This window comes from Gymnoscopelus microlampas, assembly GCF_963454915.1.
Source record: "Gymnoscopelus microlampas genome assembly, chromosome: 6".
NCBI classification, from domain to species: domain Eukaryota; kingdom Metazoa; phylum Chordata; class Actinopteri; order Myctophiformes; family Myctophidae; genus Gymnoscopelus; species Gymnoscopelus microlampas.
The window spans coordinates 9,775,880-9,794,630 of record NC_139943.1 but is presented as its reverse complement, the minus strand read 5'-3'; the positions used below and the strand labels follow the sequence as shown (position 1 = coordinate 9,794,630).

At 42.0% G+C, this 18,751-nt stretch overlaps 1 protein-coding gene across 1 annotated transcript in view; it reads left to right on the top strand.

Annotated features, from left to right (window-relative positions):
- Window positions 1-16,178: 16,178 nt before the first annotated feature.
- The window catches only part of LOC311046853 (tetraspanin-9-like), a gene marked incomplete at its 5' end in the record, with an annotated part of 59,595 nt that continues 57,022 nt past the window's right edge, over window positions 16,179-18,751 (top strand). Inside the window, one exon of the mRNA XM_084059427.1 lies at window positions 16,179-16,259. Coding sequence (XP_083915553.1) covers window positions 16,179-16,259 — 81 coding nt within the window. The remainder of the gene's footprint in view (window positions 16,260-18,751) is intronic.

Below are 18,751 nucleotides of genomic sequence, written 5' to 3'. Positions count from 1 at the left end.
AGCATGTTTTTCCCAGAATTTTCCAAACTTAAAAAAAAGAAAAGCATGTTTTTCCCAGAATTTTCCAAATTTAAAAAAAGAAAAGCATGTTTTTCCCAGAATATTCCAAACTTAAAAAAAGAAAAGCATGTTTTTCCCAGTATTTTTCATAAACAAGAAAAATCCACAATTCACAAATATTTAATGAAAATCGCCGATCTGCAAGCTGCGTGGTGGGTGAGCACTATTCGTCATATAGACCAAGTGTATGGGGCTTAAGTGGTTAAGAAATCAGCAGACATTTCTTCCATAATACGGGGCAATATAATCCATACACGATCCATAAATAAGTCCTGACTGCAGCAGCAGATATTACAGGGAGGTGCTATTATCACATTTATGGCTCCCAGTGCCCTGCTCAACTACAGCTGTAGCTGTATTTCCATCTCTTCCAACACGCTCTGCTCTGCTGCGCCGACAAGAGCAGTCACTCAGCACACATCCATTCTGTTCTGAAGTGATGTCATCATATACAGACAAGAGGTGATGCTCCACCAGTGGTGTAAAGTAACTAAGTACATTTACTTAAGTACTGTACTTTTACTTCTACTCCACTACATCTCAGAGGCAAATATTGTACTTTAACTCCACTACAATTATTTGAAAAGTTTGGTTACTAGTTACTTTGCAGATGTAAATTATGATGTTATAGAACATACATTAACCACTTTAGCCCTATTTTATACCTAGGCTATTTGAAAATAGCAGATCTCACAACGCGTCGCATCGCGACGCGTTGTGAGCTTGTAGATCGGCTATTTTCAAATATTTAGTACTTTTACTTTTGGTACTTTAAGTACGTTTTGATGACAATACTTTTGTACTTTTACTCAAGTAAATGTTTAATGTTTGGATTTTTACTTGTAACAGAGTATTTTTTTATATTGCAGTATTGGTACTTTTACTTAAATAAAGAATTTGAGTACTTTTTCCACCACTGGACAAGAGGTGATGCTCCACCTCCTCCTGTGAAAGGAGACTCTCCTCTTTATGGCCAGGCAGGGCGCCTGAGAGGCCAGCCCTCTAGATAGAAGAGTTTATGTGTGTGTATGTACTGTATGCATGTAAAGTATGCATGTATGTATATACTATGTCTGTCTGTCTGTCTGCCTGTCTGTCTGTCTGTATCATAATGTTTTTATGTATTGTAGTACGTACGTACAATATGTACTGTATGCAGAGTTGCCAGATTCTGTGAGAGAAACAAGCAACCAGGTCTAGGAAATCCAGCCCAAAAGAAGCGACTATGGGCCACAGGAGTACTTTAACATGTACATCAGCTATTTGAAAATAGCCGATCTACAAGCTCACAACGCGTCGCGATGCGACACGTTGTGAGCTTGTAGATCGTCTATTTTCAAATAAAATCTTGCAGGGAAATTATAATATTATATGTATGTATGTATGTATGTATGTATGTATGTATGTATGTATGTATGTATGTATGTATGTATGTATGTATGTATGTATGTATGTATGTATGTATGTATGTATGTGTGTAGTACATAGATAATGAAATGTGAGGCTATAATCTCGCAAACTGGGCAGCAGGCCAAGGAAGTAGATCACTGAGTATATTTAAAACAATCCATCAGTGAATGCCATCATCTCTGATCTACTGTCCCTCTAGGGAGCCAGCGCCATTATTAGAGCCTGCCTATTTCTTCCCCCTGATTCTTTGTCACCATGTGGCTCTTTCTCTCACATACAGACCAACACAAATACACACACACGCACGCAGGGCCGCATTAACCGTGGAACCTAGTGGAACTTGTGTTCCACGGCCCGCAGCCTGCAGGGCCCTGTGAGAATTGTGTATTTAATTTGTGTGTAATTAAAGAAAAAATGTTGATTTATATTGGTCAAATAGAACCGATTTAGACCCGAATTAGACCGAATTAGACCCGAAAAATTTCGCAGGTTGGGCTGCGCGCGCGCGCGTGCATGTGCGTGAAATTACCCCGAAATGACGCCGCTCGGGGGGCCTTTGGTTTTGTGGTGTTCCACGGCCCTGAGGGGTCTTAATGCGGCCCTGCACGCACGTACGCACACACGCCCACACGCCCACACACACACAAGTGCTAAATGGTTCACAAACTATGAAAAAACTAAAGTGCGAGAAATACAAAGGTTCAAAAGAAATGATGGACAACTGGTATTTCCTGCTCATTCACTGAGGTCATTCTGAATTAATGGAAATTCTTTCATATACAGTATGCCGCTGATTACATTGATTTTATTCCACAGTGGGCTCTCTGGAGCCAGCGTTTCCTTCTTCCAGAGAGAGAACGTTTATTGATTGACTTCAAAAAAATAAAAAAATAAAGTCTAGTCTTTTTTTGACGAAAGGTCATATTATCTGGCATGTGAGCGAAGCAAGAGCTTAGCCTTCAGTAAGTGACAGGGATGGCAGATTAATTTCCACCATGTTATTATTCATGATCCTTTATGTATTTTAATTGTTATAAAGGTCAGGTTATACCCAGCCTGCCCTGCAACTATACTGTACAATATGCCAACTATGGCTTCTGACAGCCACTAGTCTAATGAGTTATTTGATAGCTTGGATGAAGAAAAAAAAAGTGTGGGTGTTCTCCAGTAAAAAACATTAACCTTTGCTCTACTATCAGTGTCATGTGTTACAGCGTTTCTTAGCTGCCGGGGCAGAACCCTTGTACTGTATCCTCCTATCATTTTAGAAACCCCTGTCTGTAGTGTGTGGTGAGGCCAAACACTGTTCTGCCCGGTTCTCCTCAGTGGCTGGCAGTGGCGTGCACAGAGGGGCAGGTGCTCAAGTAAATTATACTTTTTTTTTGTTTACTTGGTCTGCTCTTTTTTTCCCTCTACACCTATACCTCTTTGCCAAAAATAGCAGATCTACAAGCCCACAACGCCTCGCAGCGCGAGGCGTTGTGGGCTTGTAGATCTGCTATGTTTGGCTAAAGTTCTCCTCAGAAAAGGGATGCTAGGTTTCGAGTGGTTATGGTGAAAAGAAAAATCATATCACATAAAGATTTGGCGGACCCCCTGTAGTAACTCTGAGGACCCCCTAGGGGTCCCGGAACCCCTGTTGAAGACCCCTGCTGTAAACTGGAAGAAAAAAAACGTTTTTTTCTTTTTTTCAAAAGGGCACTTCTGGTCAAGAGGGCAAAGGGCAGGTGCCTAGAGTCTATCTGTGCACGTCCCTGAGTTTGAGCCCCGACATCTGACATTGATGTGGGGGCTGATTATTTCGGGTGGGGGCTTAAGCCCACAGGCCCCCGCGGTATCGGCTACGTCTACGGGCGTTACATTTAGCTAAAGCCAACAGCACCCATATCCATTGTGCCCTGGCCTGGGCTCAAGGGTTTTTTGACCGTGCGTGGGTTCAAAAAAGAAGAAGCTGAAAGTGAATTCCATGCTCATGTAACTGTACCGTATAATATCGTATATATATATGAAGACAAGCACCAGTCCCTGTGTTGTCAAGTAAACACTTCACAGAAAGAAAGAAACCCGCTAGAGAGGGAAAGTGCCTCGGTTTGAGTTCCACTTCAATAGCACCGATATGGCTCTCGGAAAGCTTCTCAGAACCTTTAACATTTTGTCCTTGGCGCTCATTCTGCACTCAGCGCTCACACCCACAGTACTGTTAGTACCTCCGGCGGTATCAAGCACACACAAACAGGGCTTGAGTATCAGCAGAAAGAGAAGCTTCCCTTCTAATAACCCATTAAGACCGGACATAAGACATCTGTGTCATTTTAGGATTTTTTTGGGCTGTTAAATAGCAGATCTACAAGCTTGCAGATCTGCTATTTTTTGAAAAATCGTGAAAATTTGTGCAAATCTTTGAATATCTATCTAACTCAAATCTTTGCTTTTGGGAATTCTACAAAATCTCTTCTAAATCCTTTCGAAAAACATATGTTGCTATAATCAGTAGGTCTCAAATTTTTTCATGTCAAGGACCCCTAAAATGATGGCCGGACCCCCATCTCAAAATATGTTGTACCAAGGACCCACAGATCAGAGTTAAAAATGTTCGCTTTAAAACATATATTTATATATTCAAAGATTTGCACACATTTTCCACGATTAAAAAATATATGACACACAGATGCGTTCCCGGTCTCAAGGGGATAACAGGCAAAAATAGACATCTCTAATCACCTACGTACAAGGTTAGGTTACAAAGAAATCTCGGCGTTATTGACTCAGGTTAGTCATGCTAGACTGCAGGCTACATCGTGCTCCTTCCTCCTGCACACTACAGTCTGAAAAAACAACCCCCACCTACCACCCCCACACCCCTTTATGTTCCTGGAAGAAGCTCACAATCCTCATTCCCCCGTTGAATATCGTACAAGCCGACGTGAGTTGGATTACCGGTTAAATTATTCACAGGGCCTCTGTGAAGGCGGGCTGTGGGAAACCAACGCAGTGCTCTCAGGCTGAGAATAAATACCCGACATGGCTTTTCGAGAAGAAGGCCCCCAAACAGAACACAGAGTTTAATACGTTAAGACCCGGGAACGCATCGCAGTGTCGTTTTAAATATGTCTTTGGCTATTCAAAGATAGCAGCTACGAGCTTGTAGATCTGCTATTTATTTATTTTAATCGTGAAAATGCGTTCTTTGGATATATATATATTTTTAAGCGAATATTTGTAACTGTCAAATGTCTCAACAAATGTCTTCATTTTTCTGAAAAACGATTGTTGCTATATCAGTGGTAGTCAAACCTTTTCTTGTCAAGGACCCCCCAAAACTATATGTTTTTGGCCGTCGACCTTCAGCAAAATGTTTAGTTCCAGGGACCCCCGCCCCCAGAAGCAAAGATTTGAGTTAAAAAAATGTTGCTTTAACAATATATATATTCAAAGATTTTCACTAATTTTCAAGATTTTTCAAAAATAGCAGATCTACAAGCTCATAGCGTGGCACTCGGTGCCGCGCTATGAGCTTGTAGATCTGCTATTTTTGAATAGCCAATGAAATCTATAAAAATGACACAGATGCGTTCCCGGATTGAATGGGTTAAGATTAAAAAGCCTTATTAAAGTTTCATCCGCCTATATACCGTGGAATCCCGGGCGGATTCTAAGCAACGTGTGAGATTACATTGACAACAGCAGGAGGTACATGTGGACGATGTCCGGGGAAGGAACACGTGTGCGGCTTGTTATTTGAGCTCGATTCATTTTTCATCCGGTCCAAAACAAGATGATACAAAGTTATTTGTAAGCCGGCTTCCCTGGAGATCTAGAAGGTACATGGTCCAAAAGCCAGGCCTCTCTCTCTCTCTCTCTCTCTCTGGTGGGCTGCGGTGCGGATAATATATACATGATTCCATCCATCCTGTTCGCTCCCTGCCCTGGCTGCTACACAGGCTCAGTCATGCGTCCAGACTGTGATGGTTCTGTGACGGCTTGGCCCGGCGCTCTGAACAGAGTACTATTATGATCGGTGATGAGACCCTTCTCAAGAGCTGTGTGTGTGCGACCATTCAGCTCTATCGCTCTTTCTCTGACTCACATACAGACAAACACAAAAGCATGCACGCATGCACGCATGCACGCATGCACGCACACATAATCGTAAGACGAGCGGAAGGGCACTTTCGATCAAGCTTTTTTAAGATTCATTGTTGGCCTTTTTATTCTTTATATCAGTTAGGTCAGTGTAGAACCCTTTAGGGTTCACAAAAAAAAATAACGGAATGAAAGACACAAGTGACTCTACTACTCTACTTATTTATTTATTCTTATTCTTACTTTTTATTACTTTTACCTATTGTATTTTATTGTTATGTTAGCACAGTTCTTTGGAACAGGTCCCACCCACATTCTGCTGCTTGTACTTAAGTAAATCTACTTAGTTACTTTCCACCACTGGACATCATCAACATGATATCAGAGGTCCACGGGGTTTTTAGATCCAGTCTAGTTTTAAGTTTTATTTGAAGAGGAAGTTTTGAGGGAGATCTTGTCAAGATAGCAAACCATTACAAAGTTACAAAAGTTATAACACACACACACACACACACACACACACACACACACACACACACACACACACACACACACACACACACACACACACACACACACACAGAGAGAAAGACATTACAGACAGACAGCATCCAAAAAAATCCAATGAAAAGCAATTTGTGGCCTCTCAGTTGTTGTTGTTGTTTGATGGTGTCGGGGAACTCGCCCAGGGAACGAAAATTATTAAGCTGGAAATGTTGTTCCTCTGAAGGTTATTCCATGACCAGGGCGCTAAATAATACGAGAAAAGCTGTGTTTGTCACCAAGTTCTGAGCAAAATCCCCCAGTATACCTGCCAGAGAGCAGCCATCTGGTGGAACCAAACTGGTAACAGCTGGTGGTGGAGTAAGTGACAGAATGGGTGCTTACCGACAGTAGTATGGCTTTGTGCCGTAAATACAAAATACACCATACCTAGACTTAACCCATTAAGACCGGGAACGCATCTCTGTCATTTTTTTATTTCTTTGGGCTATTCAAAAATAGCAGATATACAGTATCACCGAGTGCCGCGCTATGAGCTTGTACTGTATATCTGCAATTTTTGAAAAATCGTAAACATATTAGCAAATCTTTGAATATAGATATTTTTTTATAGCGAACATTTGCAAAATATTTTGTTCCAGGGACCCGCAGAAAAAAAAAATTGAGTTACAAATGTTTAATCTAAAGATTTGCGAAATAAATTCACGATAAAAAAAAGAAAATAGCAGATTTACAAGCTCATAGCGGGGCACACGGTGCCGCGCTATGAGCTTGTAGATCTGCTATTTTTGAATAGCCAAATAAATCATAAAAATGACACAGATGCGCCCCCCGGATTCAATGGTTTAATGACCAGGAAACCTTGTTAGGAAGTGTAGGAGGAAAAGTGAGTTGTTTACAAAACTGAACTATAAAAATTGATTTGTACTGTACATTACATATAGCTCTTAATCACTCACAGTCTCAAAGGGCTTTATACACAAACAAACAGCAGCCCATGTCCTTATATAGACTCCCTCTTTCGGACTATGAACTACTCCCAACCTCGAAATAAACCACAGGAACAATAATTCATAATAGGCGTGCAAATAGGTGCCAAGTGGGCAACGTCCAAATGCAAAACAGACTATTAAATGCCCATGCTGGCAACGTGGTCGTAAAGCTGTTGCAACAAATGATACTCGGTGGTGTTTGTATTATATTGAACGTGATACTGTACATAGGATCTAGACAGTGATGTTTGGAAGCATACCGTCCGTACATGATATCCCCATAGTGTTGACCTTATGAGTAGCATGTTAGCATCTTAGCTTAGCATGCTATCCCTATGGTACCCTATACTACTACTCCTATGGACCCTAGCGCCTGTATATATAAGTGCTGATAATAATATTATTATACATATTGGCAATTTTCAAATAGCCAAAGTATAAAATAGGGCTTGACCACTATACTCTACTTGAGTTGACTGGGATCTATACTTGGTCCAGGGGGCGGAAATATCAGATCTACAAGCTCACCAAGTGACGCGTTGCGATGTGTTATAAGCGCTGAATGTTCGCCCGCCCCCCCCAGAGTAGGCTTCGCTATAGGGTTCATGTCGTTAAAGTGGTTGAAAAGTAATAATAATGACAACGAGAACCATTGTCATTGTATAAGTCCACTGTCTGACACATAAGGGGCCTGTTCATCCCTTTCTGGAGACATATAAGATGTCGAAAAACACGACGCGGCCACAATTAAAAGAAGACAAGGTCGCTCGAGTGGGAAGGCTTTAGCTAAAGCGAAAACCCTTACAGGCAAGGTCAGACAGCCACTTAAAGCAGAGCTCACCCGTCCTTCCGGTGACATTAACATTCACAGTGTGTGTATAATAGCAGCAGCAGTAGTAGTATTGCAGCAGGAGGACACAGATTATAGGTGGAATACTTATACTGTGGTATCCTGACTGGCAGCCCTGGGAGGCTGATCAGAGACTTTGGACAGGGAGTGGCGGGTGGTTTCACAGGCACTTAAAGACAGTGACACATTTTGGGAACCTGGGAGCATTAAACACAATTAAGCAAAGGCACGATCTCCCTTCCCCTACCTGGACTCAGTAATCTCTCTCTCTCCTCGCCCCTCACTGCTTTCTTTAATGGCCTCAAATCAGTGTCAGCCTGCCGCCCTCATGCACACCAGTCAGCGGTGGAAAGTAACTTAAGTACATCTACTCAAGTACTGTACTTAACACATTGACTGTCAGGTATTAACTCATTCACTGCCAATAGGCTACATAAATAAATCACTCACTGCCAGCAATTTTCGTTTTTTTTTTCACCTTTTCAACTGGTCACAGAAATTTTAGAGGAGCAACGGTTCTACTCCGAATCTCTCGCAGATGACCGAAACCTTATCTCTATAAGGAGAGAGAGGCCGGTCAACCCGTCTGAGAAAACTAATTTCGGTCCGCTTGTATCTAGCGGTCTTATTCTTTCGGTCATGACCCACGCCCACACCGAGCGTAGGAACGAAGATTGCTCGCTATGTATCGAGAGCTTCTGCCTTCTGGCTCGATCAGCTCTCAGTGAATGATAAATAAGTATTGTCCAGGACATTCCGCATTTTGAGTACTTTTACTTGAGCTGATTTAAGTATGTTTTGATGCTAATACTTTTGTAACTTGGACTTAAGATTTTTTAATGCGTTAAGTATTTTTTTCAGAGGCAAATATCAAACTTTTACTCCACTACAATCAATTGAAAACTTTAGTTACTAGTTACTTTGTAGATTTTGATTATTATCATACATAAACATACATTAACCACTTCAGCCCTATATACATTTCGTCCATTTGAAAATAGCCGATCTACAAGCTCACAATGCGTCGCGATGCGACGCATTGTGAGCTTGTAGATCTGCTATTTTCAAAAGATTTTTTATACATTTGAAAACTTGAAATGGGACATTCTGCATAATGAGTACTTGTACTTTTGGTACTTTAAGACCATTTTGAATTCCGGACTTTTACTTGTAACAGAGTACTTCTACATGGCAGTATTGATACTTTTACTTGAGTAAAACATTTGAGTACTTTTTCCACCACTGCACACTAACGATCCCTCCCTCTCTCTCTCTCCCTCCCTCCCTCCCTCCCCGCTCCCATCCTGACTCCTCAAGTCTCTCCATCGCGCTCCACAGAGGAGCCTCCTGCCTCGCGTTTAGCATACTAGCCACTCAGCATAATAAAGATGTGACCTTTCTACTGGCGTTTTCTCAATTGACGTTTTCATTCGCCGTGTTTAATCAGAGAGCTCTAAAAAAAACGCACTAAGAGCCACAGGCTGGCTGCATGGGGCCCGCCCACCCAATGAGGCTGGCTCTGCATTATTAACAGGACAAGAAGAAGACGATGGATGCTTAGAAAGCTCTGTCTCTCACAACAACAACGCTGAAATACACCGTCTGCAACCTCGGCCTCTCTAGTCAAGTCTCTCTCTCTCTCTCTCTCTCTCTCTCTCTCTCTCTCTCTTTCTCTCTCTCTCTCTCTCTCTCTCTCTCTCTCTCTCTCTCTCTCTCTCTCACACTCTATCTCTCTCCCCCCCTCTCTCTCACTCTATCTCTCTCTCACTCTCTCTCTCTCTCTCTCTCTCTCTCTCTCTCTCTCTCTCTCTCTCTCTCTCTCTCTCTCTCTCTCTCTCTCTCTCTCTCTCTCTCTCTCTCTCTCTCTCTCTCTCTCTCTCTCTCTCTCTATTCAATTCAATTCAATTAACCCTTTAAGACCGGGAACGCATCTGTGTAACCACTTTAACCATTATTTTATACTGGCTATTCAAAAATAGCAGATATACAAGCTCGGTTTTGAAAAATCGTGAAAATGAGTGCAAATCTTTGAACATTGAGCATGTTGCTCAACACTTTTTAACTAAAATCTGTGCTTCTGGGGCTCCCTGGAAAAACATATTTTGAGAGGGGGTCCGCGGCCAAATATATATCATTTTGGGGGTCCTTGACATGGAGCACCACTGTTATGGCAACATACTGTACGTTTTTTTTTTTTAACTGGGGGAAAAAACACAATTTTTCACGAAAATAGCAGATCTACAAGCTCATAGCGCGGCACTCGGTGCCGCGCTATGAGCTTGTATATCTGCTGTTTTCTGAATAGCCAAATGAATCTAAAAATGACACAGACGCGTTCCCGGTCTTAATGGGTTAAAGGGCCTTTATTGGCATGGGAAACATACGTTTGCATTGACTAAGCAAGCGTGGGTGGAAAAAAAACAGCACTCTAATCTAACTGCAGTATGTATGTGCAAGTAAAATATATAGACATGCTAGAATAAAGACACGCGTGTAAACGGAGCTGAGTCACTTAGCAATTTTGCAATCAAATATACTGTGTAGAACAGTGGTTCTCAAACTTTTTCGTGCCAAGGACCCCCAAATAGTCACTTATTAGCCCGCGGACCCCCATTTGAAAAGATAAGCCAGGGACCCCCATAAGAGAAGATTTTTACGGCTCTCTAGCAGTGATTTCGACCATTTTAATTTCAAGGACCCCCAGTTTGACATGCATTAGGCTACGGACCCCCATCTAATGGCATGTATGTCTCTGGGACCCCAATTCATATTGTAAAATCAATGTTAATTTAACTCTGAGAGTGTACAAATGGAACCAAATGGACCCGTTAGGGTCCATTTGGTTCCATTTGTACACTCTCAGAGTTACAGACCCATAAGGGTCCATTTGGTTCCTATCCATCATTTAGCTGGGGACCCCCTGGAACCCCCTCAAGTACCCCTGGGGGTCCCCGGACCCCACTTTGAGAACCAATGTTGTAGAAAACCCTTGTTGTGGAATCTGGATCAATCAGTAATCGATAGGAGTCGAGACAATATTCTAGGTGGTGGTGGTTATGCTTTATGTTACATGATATCATGGTCAGAAGTACATTAACACTCATGTCAGTGGTACGGTAGTTCTGCCTCGAGCTCAGGGCAGAGATCATAGTTATCCTGTTAGCTGCCTGAAGGACAAACTGAACCATAACAAGATGTAGGCTGTACCAAAACAATAGCTATTAGGCCTAGTGGAGACATCTAGGCTCTTAAGCTGTCAAATATCATAATGTGTTGTGGAAGGATGGATTATAAGTGATGGTAACATATAATGGTTAGATATAAGCAGCCATGTAATGTCTTCCTCACCATTCAAATGTATGTAACCCATTAAGACCTGGAACTGTGTCATTTTTAGATTTGAGCTAAAAAGCATTATTTTACACTTTGGGCTATTCAAAAAATAGCAGATATACAAGCTCATAGCGCGGCACCGAGTGCCGCGCTACGAGCTTGTAGATCTGCTATTTTTGAAAAATCGTGAAAATGTGTGCAAATCTTTGAATATATATTTTTTTAAAGCGAACATTTTTTAACTCAAATCTTTGCTTCTGGGGGTCCCTGGAACAAAATATTTTGATGGGGGTCCGCGGTCAAATACATATCATTTTGGGGGTCCTTGACATGAAAAAGATTGAGCACCACTGATATAGAAACATACGTTTTTTCAGAATAATGTTGAGATTTAGGTGACATGTAGAATCGGCTTCAGGTCTCAATGGGTTTAAAGGACAACTTTAGTTTTTTACAACTAAGGTTTATGTTTTAGATCGTAATTAAAGTAAATAAAATATGAGTGTGAAAATGTTTAAATGTACTGCTTTCTATAGTTTTAGCAATTTAAGCAATCTTTTTTACAGTGGGCGGGGGCATTCTGTCCGGTGGCTAAATATGTCTTTTTTTACACAATAACCCTGTGTTTTCTTTATTATTATTTACAGTAGCTCTTCTAGCCCCCAATAACTCACATCTGGCCATCAAAGACCACAGGACCTTTTTTATTGTGTAAAAAAGACATATTTAGCCACCGGACAGAATGCCCCCGCCCACTGTAAAAAATATCGCAAAAATTGCCAAAACTGTAGAAAGCAGTAAATTAAAAAAAAATAACACTCATCTTCTATTTACTTTAATTACAAGCTAAAATATAAACCTTGGTTGTAAAAAACTAAAGTTGTCCTTTAAGGTATCTACTATGTTTGTATATGTACAGCAGATACTGAGTTCAGTATGGTGCAGGTAGTCTTCCACGTCCTTCTCCCACCCTTCTCCTGCTTCACTCTCTCTCTCTCTCTCTCTCTCTCTCTCTCTCTCTCTCTCTCTCTCTCTCTCTCTCTCTCTCTCTCTCTCTCTCTCTCTCTCTCTCTCTCTCTCTCTCTCTCTGTCTTGTCTCCTCTCTTTTGTTGCTGTTGTCTCTTCCCCGTTTTCCTCCCGGTGTTTGTTTTGTTTTGACTTGAAGGGTAACTCTTTTAGCTTGTCGCAGCCATCTGTAGCAGATGACAAATCTAACAGGCCCTGCAGCAGGCAGGCAGCAGCACTCATCTGCGGCGGCTAAACGAACGCCCGTGCTCCTCCCCGCTCGCGGCGCCGTGTGGACGTGCTTACAGCAGCCGTCGAGCTCTCTGTGTTTACGCAGGCCTTCATCTTTACGACCTTGACAGGTTTGCTCTCAGCCTTTTGTTTGTCGAGGCAACAGATTCCGCTGTCAGAAAACGCACTCGTTGGCTCGCCCGGAAAGACATTTCAAAAACACGGCTTCTAGTTTTTTTTCACTGAGCCGTCACTGACTGCAGTCACAGTGTTTTGTCTCTGGGTGTCTTCGGTGTTAAGCCATTAAGACCGGGAACGCATATGTGTGTCATTTTTAGATTTCTTTGGGCTATTCAAAAATAGCAGATGTACACGCTAGTGCCGCGCTATGAGCCTGTAGATCTGCTATTTTTGAAAAGTCGTGAAAATATGGGCAAATCTTTGAATATATATTTTTTTTTAACTCAAACACATTTGTAACTCAAATCTCTGCGTCTGGGGGGTCCCTGGAACAAATATTTTGAGATGGGGGTCCGCGGCCAAATACATTATCATCTTGGGGCTTCTCAACATGAAAAAGTTTGAGAACCACTGACATAGCAACATACGTTTTTTTTTAATCGGTTAGGATTTAGAAGACATTTGTAGAATATATATTTTCTACGATTTTTCAAAAAATAGCAGATATACAAGCTCGTAGCGCGGCACTCGGTGCCGCGCTATGAGCTTGTATATCTGCTATTTTTGAATAGCCCAAATAAATAACTAAAAATGACACAGATGCGTTCCCGGTCTTTAATGGGTTAACAGCAAGACAACACGAAGGAGTGCGATAGTCGAGCTGCCTCAGCACCCCCTGGGGGACCAGATTCACGGACAGAATGACATACAGCAACGAGCAAATAAGCAGAGAACCTCGTTGCAATGGTTTCTACAGTACATCGCTTTGCTGCTCAAATAATAACTGATCATTGTTGTGGAAAACCTCATGCGTCCAAAACTGTTACTTTTCAGGATCCAAATTTGAAAATAGCAGATCAACAAGCTCAAAAGATCTTTTCAGCTTGTAGATCAGCTATTGTTGCTACTTTTGTATGACGTAATATGACAAAGTAAGGTGTTAATTTGCAAAAAAAATACGAAACGTAAAAAGTTAAAACATTCTGCCCTGACAATACACTGACAGTCCACATATAGTAGGCCTATAATAGCCTAGAGCTTAAAATGTCAATTGAAAACATTTAATCAGTCAGTGGAAGAATTGCATTCTTTCGTCCTTTTACATTGGGCTACATGCTATATATCTCTGCTGTCCGGCAGCAACCAGCTAACTCCAAAATGTTCATTTTTCAGGATATGACAAAAATCAAACAAAAGTGGAGTTAGGAGGTTTTGTTCATTATTGATAAGAACAGCTAAATGGACCTCCAAGCTCACAATGAGGTTGGAGGTCAAAAGGGGGTGGAGCCTGGAGTCAGCTAAACCAGCTAACTCCACCCCCCTTTGGTGGAGTTAGCTGGTTTAGCAGAACGTTTGAGGATCCAATGGAGTTAGCTGGTTTTGTCAGAAGCCCTTTTTAATACTTTTCATTGGTTCAATATTGTTTTAATCAACACACAGACGTAAAGGGTGCTCAATAGCACTGATCTATGGAAAAAAATGCAAAAGCGGAAAAAGTGAGTTCGCTGGTTTCTCCTGGACAGCAACGATATTATGTTGAGCGATTCCTACAGCTCACCAGTGCTGGTAAGGTGTTAATGTGAGCATTGTGTGCTAATGTTGATAATGTTAACTACAGAGCTTGGGCCTTGTGGTTCGCTGTATGATTGGCCTACTAGAAAGATACGTACAGAGATAGAGACAGACAGAGATAGAGACAACCCCGGTTCTGGGTGGCTGGGCCCCTTCGGCATCACGCTGTAAATTTTTTTTTTTTTTTTTAAGTATTCTCGGGGCACCCTGGTAGATGACCAATGTGACAACCACATACAGTAATCCCATCATCCCTGGTCCATTTCCAGCTGGAGGCCTGTATTTCATGGCTGTCCCATCCCTCTGACTTAACTCGGAGTAGAAGGAAATAAAAAATGTATGAAAAGTATATTGTCACTGCTGGGCAGAAACCTTCCGTGTCCATATTTCATCTTCTGATGCTATGTTTTTTCATAATGCCCTACTTTACTTTGTCGTACGAGATAGTAATGCGTTTTTCAACGTTTTTCAAGCCAAGGATCCGCTAGGTGAGAGAGAGATGAAGCAGGGACCCCCTCCACTACAAATTGTATAAAATTGTGTTGGAGATTAAACTTTTTCATAGATTTCATTGATAGCTGGATTCATGTTAATGTTTATTTTCAGATAGTTAACCTTTAAACCCTTAATATTTAGTCACCTTTGACCGTTGGCTCTGTACTTGGCCGATCTACACGGTCACGACTCTTTTCTGTTCTGGCCCCACAGTGGTGGAATGAACTCCCCACTGATGTCAGGACAGCAGAGTCACTGCCCATCTTTTGCCACAGGCTGAAAACCCACCTCTTCAGGAAACACTACCCTTCCTCTTCGCCTGGCCTACTTGTTGTTAACTAGTTGTACAAACTCTTGTTTTATTGTTGTATTGTTTTATTGGATCTTGTTTAGTCGATACACTTATTCACCTATTTTGTCTCAATATTGCACTTTTACCTTAGCACTAGGTATACTCTTGGTTGCTTGTTTTTGCAGAAAATGCACTTAAGACTTCTGGTGATTAGTAGTTTCGTTCCCTACCTATGTTGAATGCACTTATTGTAAGTCGCTTTGGATAAAAGCGTCTGCTAAATGACTGTAATGTAATGTACTTGGTCTTCTCTTTTTCCCTTTACACCGACTCTCCGAAAATAGCCGATGTACAAGCACACAACGCCTCGTAGCGCGAGGCGTTGTGTGCTTGTAGATTTTTTAATAGCCAAAGAAATGGCACACGATGCGTTCCCTGTCTTAATGTAGTGTGCTTGTAGATGCTTCTACAAGTTTGCATCGCGATGCATTGTGGGCTTGTAGATCAGATTGTTTTTGACCATTTTTGAAAATATGCCCACACTAGAGCTTGTGACTAATAACTACATTGGAGCCCCCCCCCCCAACACACCCCACTGAGCATTTTTGGGGCTATTAAACGTCTAAAATACGGGCAAGGCTAAAACGTGGTTATAATTGGTCTAACAGTGAAAGTTTTTTAGCGGTCTAGGCTTAGCCTAGACGTTGATTAGCTGTTTTGTAAGCGTCTATTTATAGACCGTCTATATTATAGCTGTTGAAATGACGTCTATAATATAGACGTCTATATACAGACGCTTAAAAAACAGCTAATCAACGTCTAGGCTAAGCCTAGACCGCTAAAAAACTTTCACTGTTAGACCAATTATAACCCCGTTTTAGACGGAGGTCTAATAGCCGACTATGGCTCAGTGGGACACACACACATTTTCAGAAAAGTAACGTTGCAACTTTGTAGTTTTGCACACACAGGGTTTTGTCCACCTTAACAGCGCCAATATATAAAACTTAGTGTTCTCTGCATGTCTGCCTGTGTGTGTGTGTGTGTGTGTGTGTGTGTGTGTGTGTGTGTGTGTGTGTGTGTGTGTGTGTGTGTGTGTGTGTGTGTGTGTGTGTGTGTGTGTGTGTGTGTGTGTGTGTGTGTACACATGACACTATCATCTGTGGAGGCAATGGCCCTCGAGAGCCCCTGCAAAGTCATCCTCCACAGGTGGAGAAGATCACAGGTTAATGAGAGGTCGGCTTTACCTGCAGTAAGAGGAGACCTTGGGGGGGGTTGGCTGCACTCTTGGACCGCTCAATGTTTTTATGAGTCCAAGTCCTGCAGGACTCATTAGACTTCGGACCACCTTGCACCTCCCCTAGCTCCTTCCTTTCTCTATCCCTCGTCTGATGGAGACATACAAACAAACCCGGCTCAAAATTACTCCCATATATCACCAGCTATACCGTATAAGCCTTTAAGACCGGGAAAGAGCTATCTGTGTCATTTTAGATTTGAGCTAAAAAGTATTATTTTACACTTTATAAACTGGTGAGTAGCCAGGTGAATGATAAATAAGTATTGTCCAGGACATTCCGCATTATGAGTACTTTTACTAGAGCTATTTTAAGTATATTTTGATGCTAATACTTTTGTACTTGGACTTGGATTTTGAATGCGTTGAGTATTTTTACACTTGTATCTTTCTATTCTACTTTTACTGCTCCAGAGTATATAGCCAAACTGGCTATTAAAAAATAGCAGATCTACAAGCTCGTAGCGCGTCACTTCGTGCCGCGCTACGAGCTTGTAGATCTGCTATTTTTGAAAAATCATGAACATTTTGTGCAATTTTTTCAATATATATATTATTTTAAAGCAAACATGTTTAACTCACTCAAATCCTTGCTTCTGAGGGTAATTGGAACAAAGTATTTTGAGGTGGGGGTCTGTGGCCAAATACATATAATTTTGGGGGTCCTTGACATGAAAAAGTTTGAGAATCACTGACATAGCAACAACACTGTTAGGTTTTAGGAGGCATTAAGTAGAATGGGCCTCAGGTCTTAATGGGATAAACTGCAGTCACTTTTACTGGAGCTCTGGTACTTTCTGAAAGTTTCTGGCTCTTTTGTTGTGTGTGTGTGTGTGTGTGTGTGTGTGTGTGTGTGTGTGTGTGTGTGTGTGTGTGTGTGTGTGTGTGTGTGTGTGTGTGTGTGTGTGTGTGTGTGTGTGTGTGTGTGTGTGTGTGTGTGTGTGTGTGTGTGTGTGTGTGCGCGCGCGCGCGCAATGTGTTACTTTGTTAGACTAGTAAATTGCGGTGTCGCCGATCACGAGTCATTTGTCAAAATTGGAATGCATTGGTGGAAAGTATCTTAAGATTACTTCGTCCACCACTGCTCATAATAATGTGTTACTTTGTTAGATAAATTGCGGTGTCCTCTGACAAACTCAGAAGCGGGTACATCGTGTCTTGGTAAAGTAACACCTGCTGGCTCTGTGGAAGTGTCGCTGCCATTCTTGGAGGTGCGCCTTTCACACTGCACCATGCGTCAGTTCAATTAAACAAGTCATTTAGCAGCCGCGCATTGGACGATTAATTATTCACCAGCTCTGAATGTGGGAAAGAGCCAAACACAAGCTCAATATTGGCCACAATTCCCACTGATGACTGTATGGATGCCTGGCCTGCCTGTGTTTGCATACACGCACACACGTCATTTTAGGACATCATTGAAAATCCTACACATAGATTTTTTTGTTTAATATAAGCCAATAATTTGATGACCATCGGACCGGTAGGCAGCGGTTCCGGTAGGAGACACAAAGGAGACTCTTTGTGTCTCCTACCGGAACCTCTACCGGTCATCAAATTGTTGGCTTAGGAATGCGACAAAAACAAAAAAAGATCCATGAATTCTCCATGGGGTGACTAATCGATAGAAAATAAGTCATTTTGGGGTGAACTATCCCTTTAAGGGAGGGCGGGTGGGCGGGCGGACCTCTGGCGTCATGCTCATGTGACCACGACTCAGCCATAACCATATAAGGAGTTCCCAATGCAGCTACGTCCTAAATATGGAGTGTGTTGTCTAACCTCCAATGTGTTGGCATGGCATCAAGCGCAAACAAATCAGTCAGATCACAGCTTTGGGCACAAAATGGGTATATCAGTCGGATTGGTGGTGCAATGTGGGTGAGTTGTCAGGTTCTGTTCTCTAAATGTATTTATTTTTAGTTAATTTAATTTCCTCACAATGATATGAATATATCTCGCATTCTACTATACACACACACACACACACACACACACACACACACACACACACACACACACACACACACACACACACACACACACACACACACACGTTTTGCATATACAGACTCATGCATATCACTGACAGGTGTTAATGCGTTCTGGAGCTCTGGTGCGAGGAGAAAGGCAGAAAAAGGAATGGAGGAATAATGTGAAAGGAAGAGGGGGAAGGTTGAAGAGCTGGGATGATTTACCAGCGCTGTCTCCTCATATTTTACCTCATCAGGAATTGTTATTCATGACAAGACAGCATTGGGTATTTCATTCCATTAGGCACGGGGGGGGGGGGGGGGGGACTGTCACCACTTTATACTGTAGTCTGTACCTCCCAGGCTTATATTTCACTGAGCCGCGGTGCTCTTATCTCTGATAGATGGAGGGCGAGGCGTCCACTCTGTGCCAATCAAGGCCTTCCATAAACACTGGCTTTGCATTAACCCTTT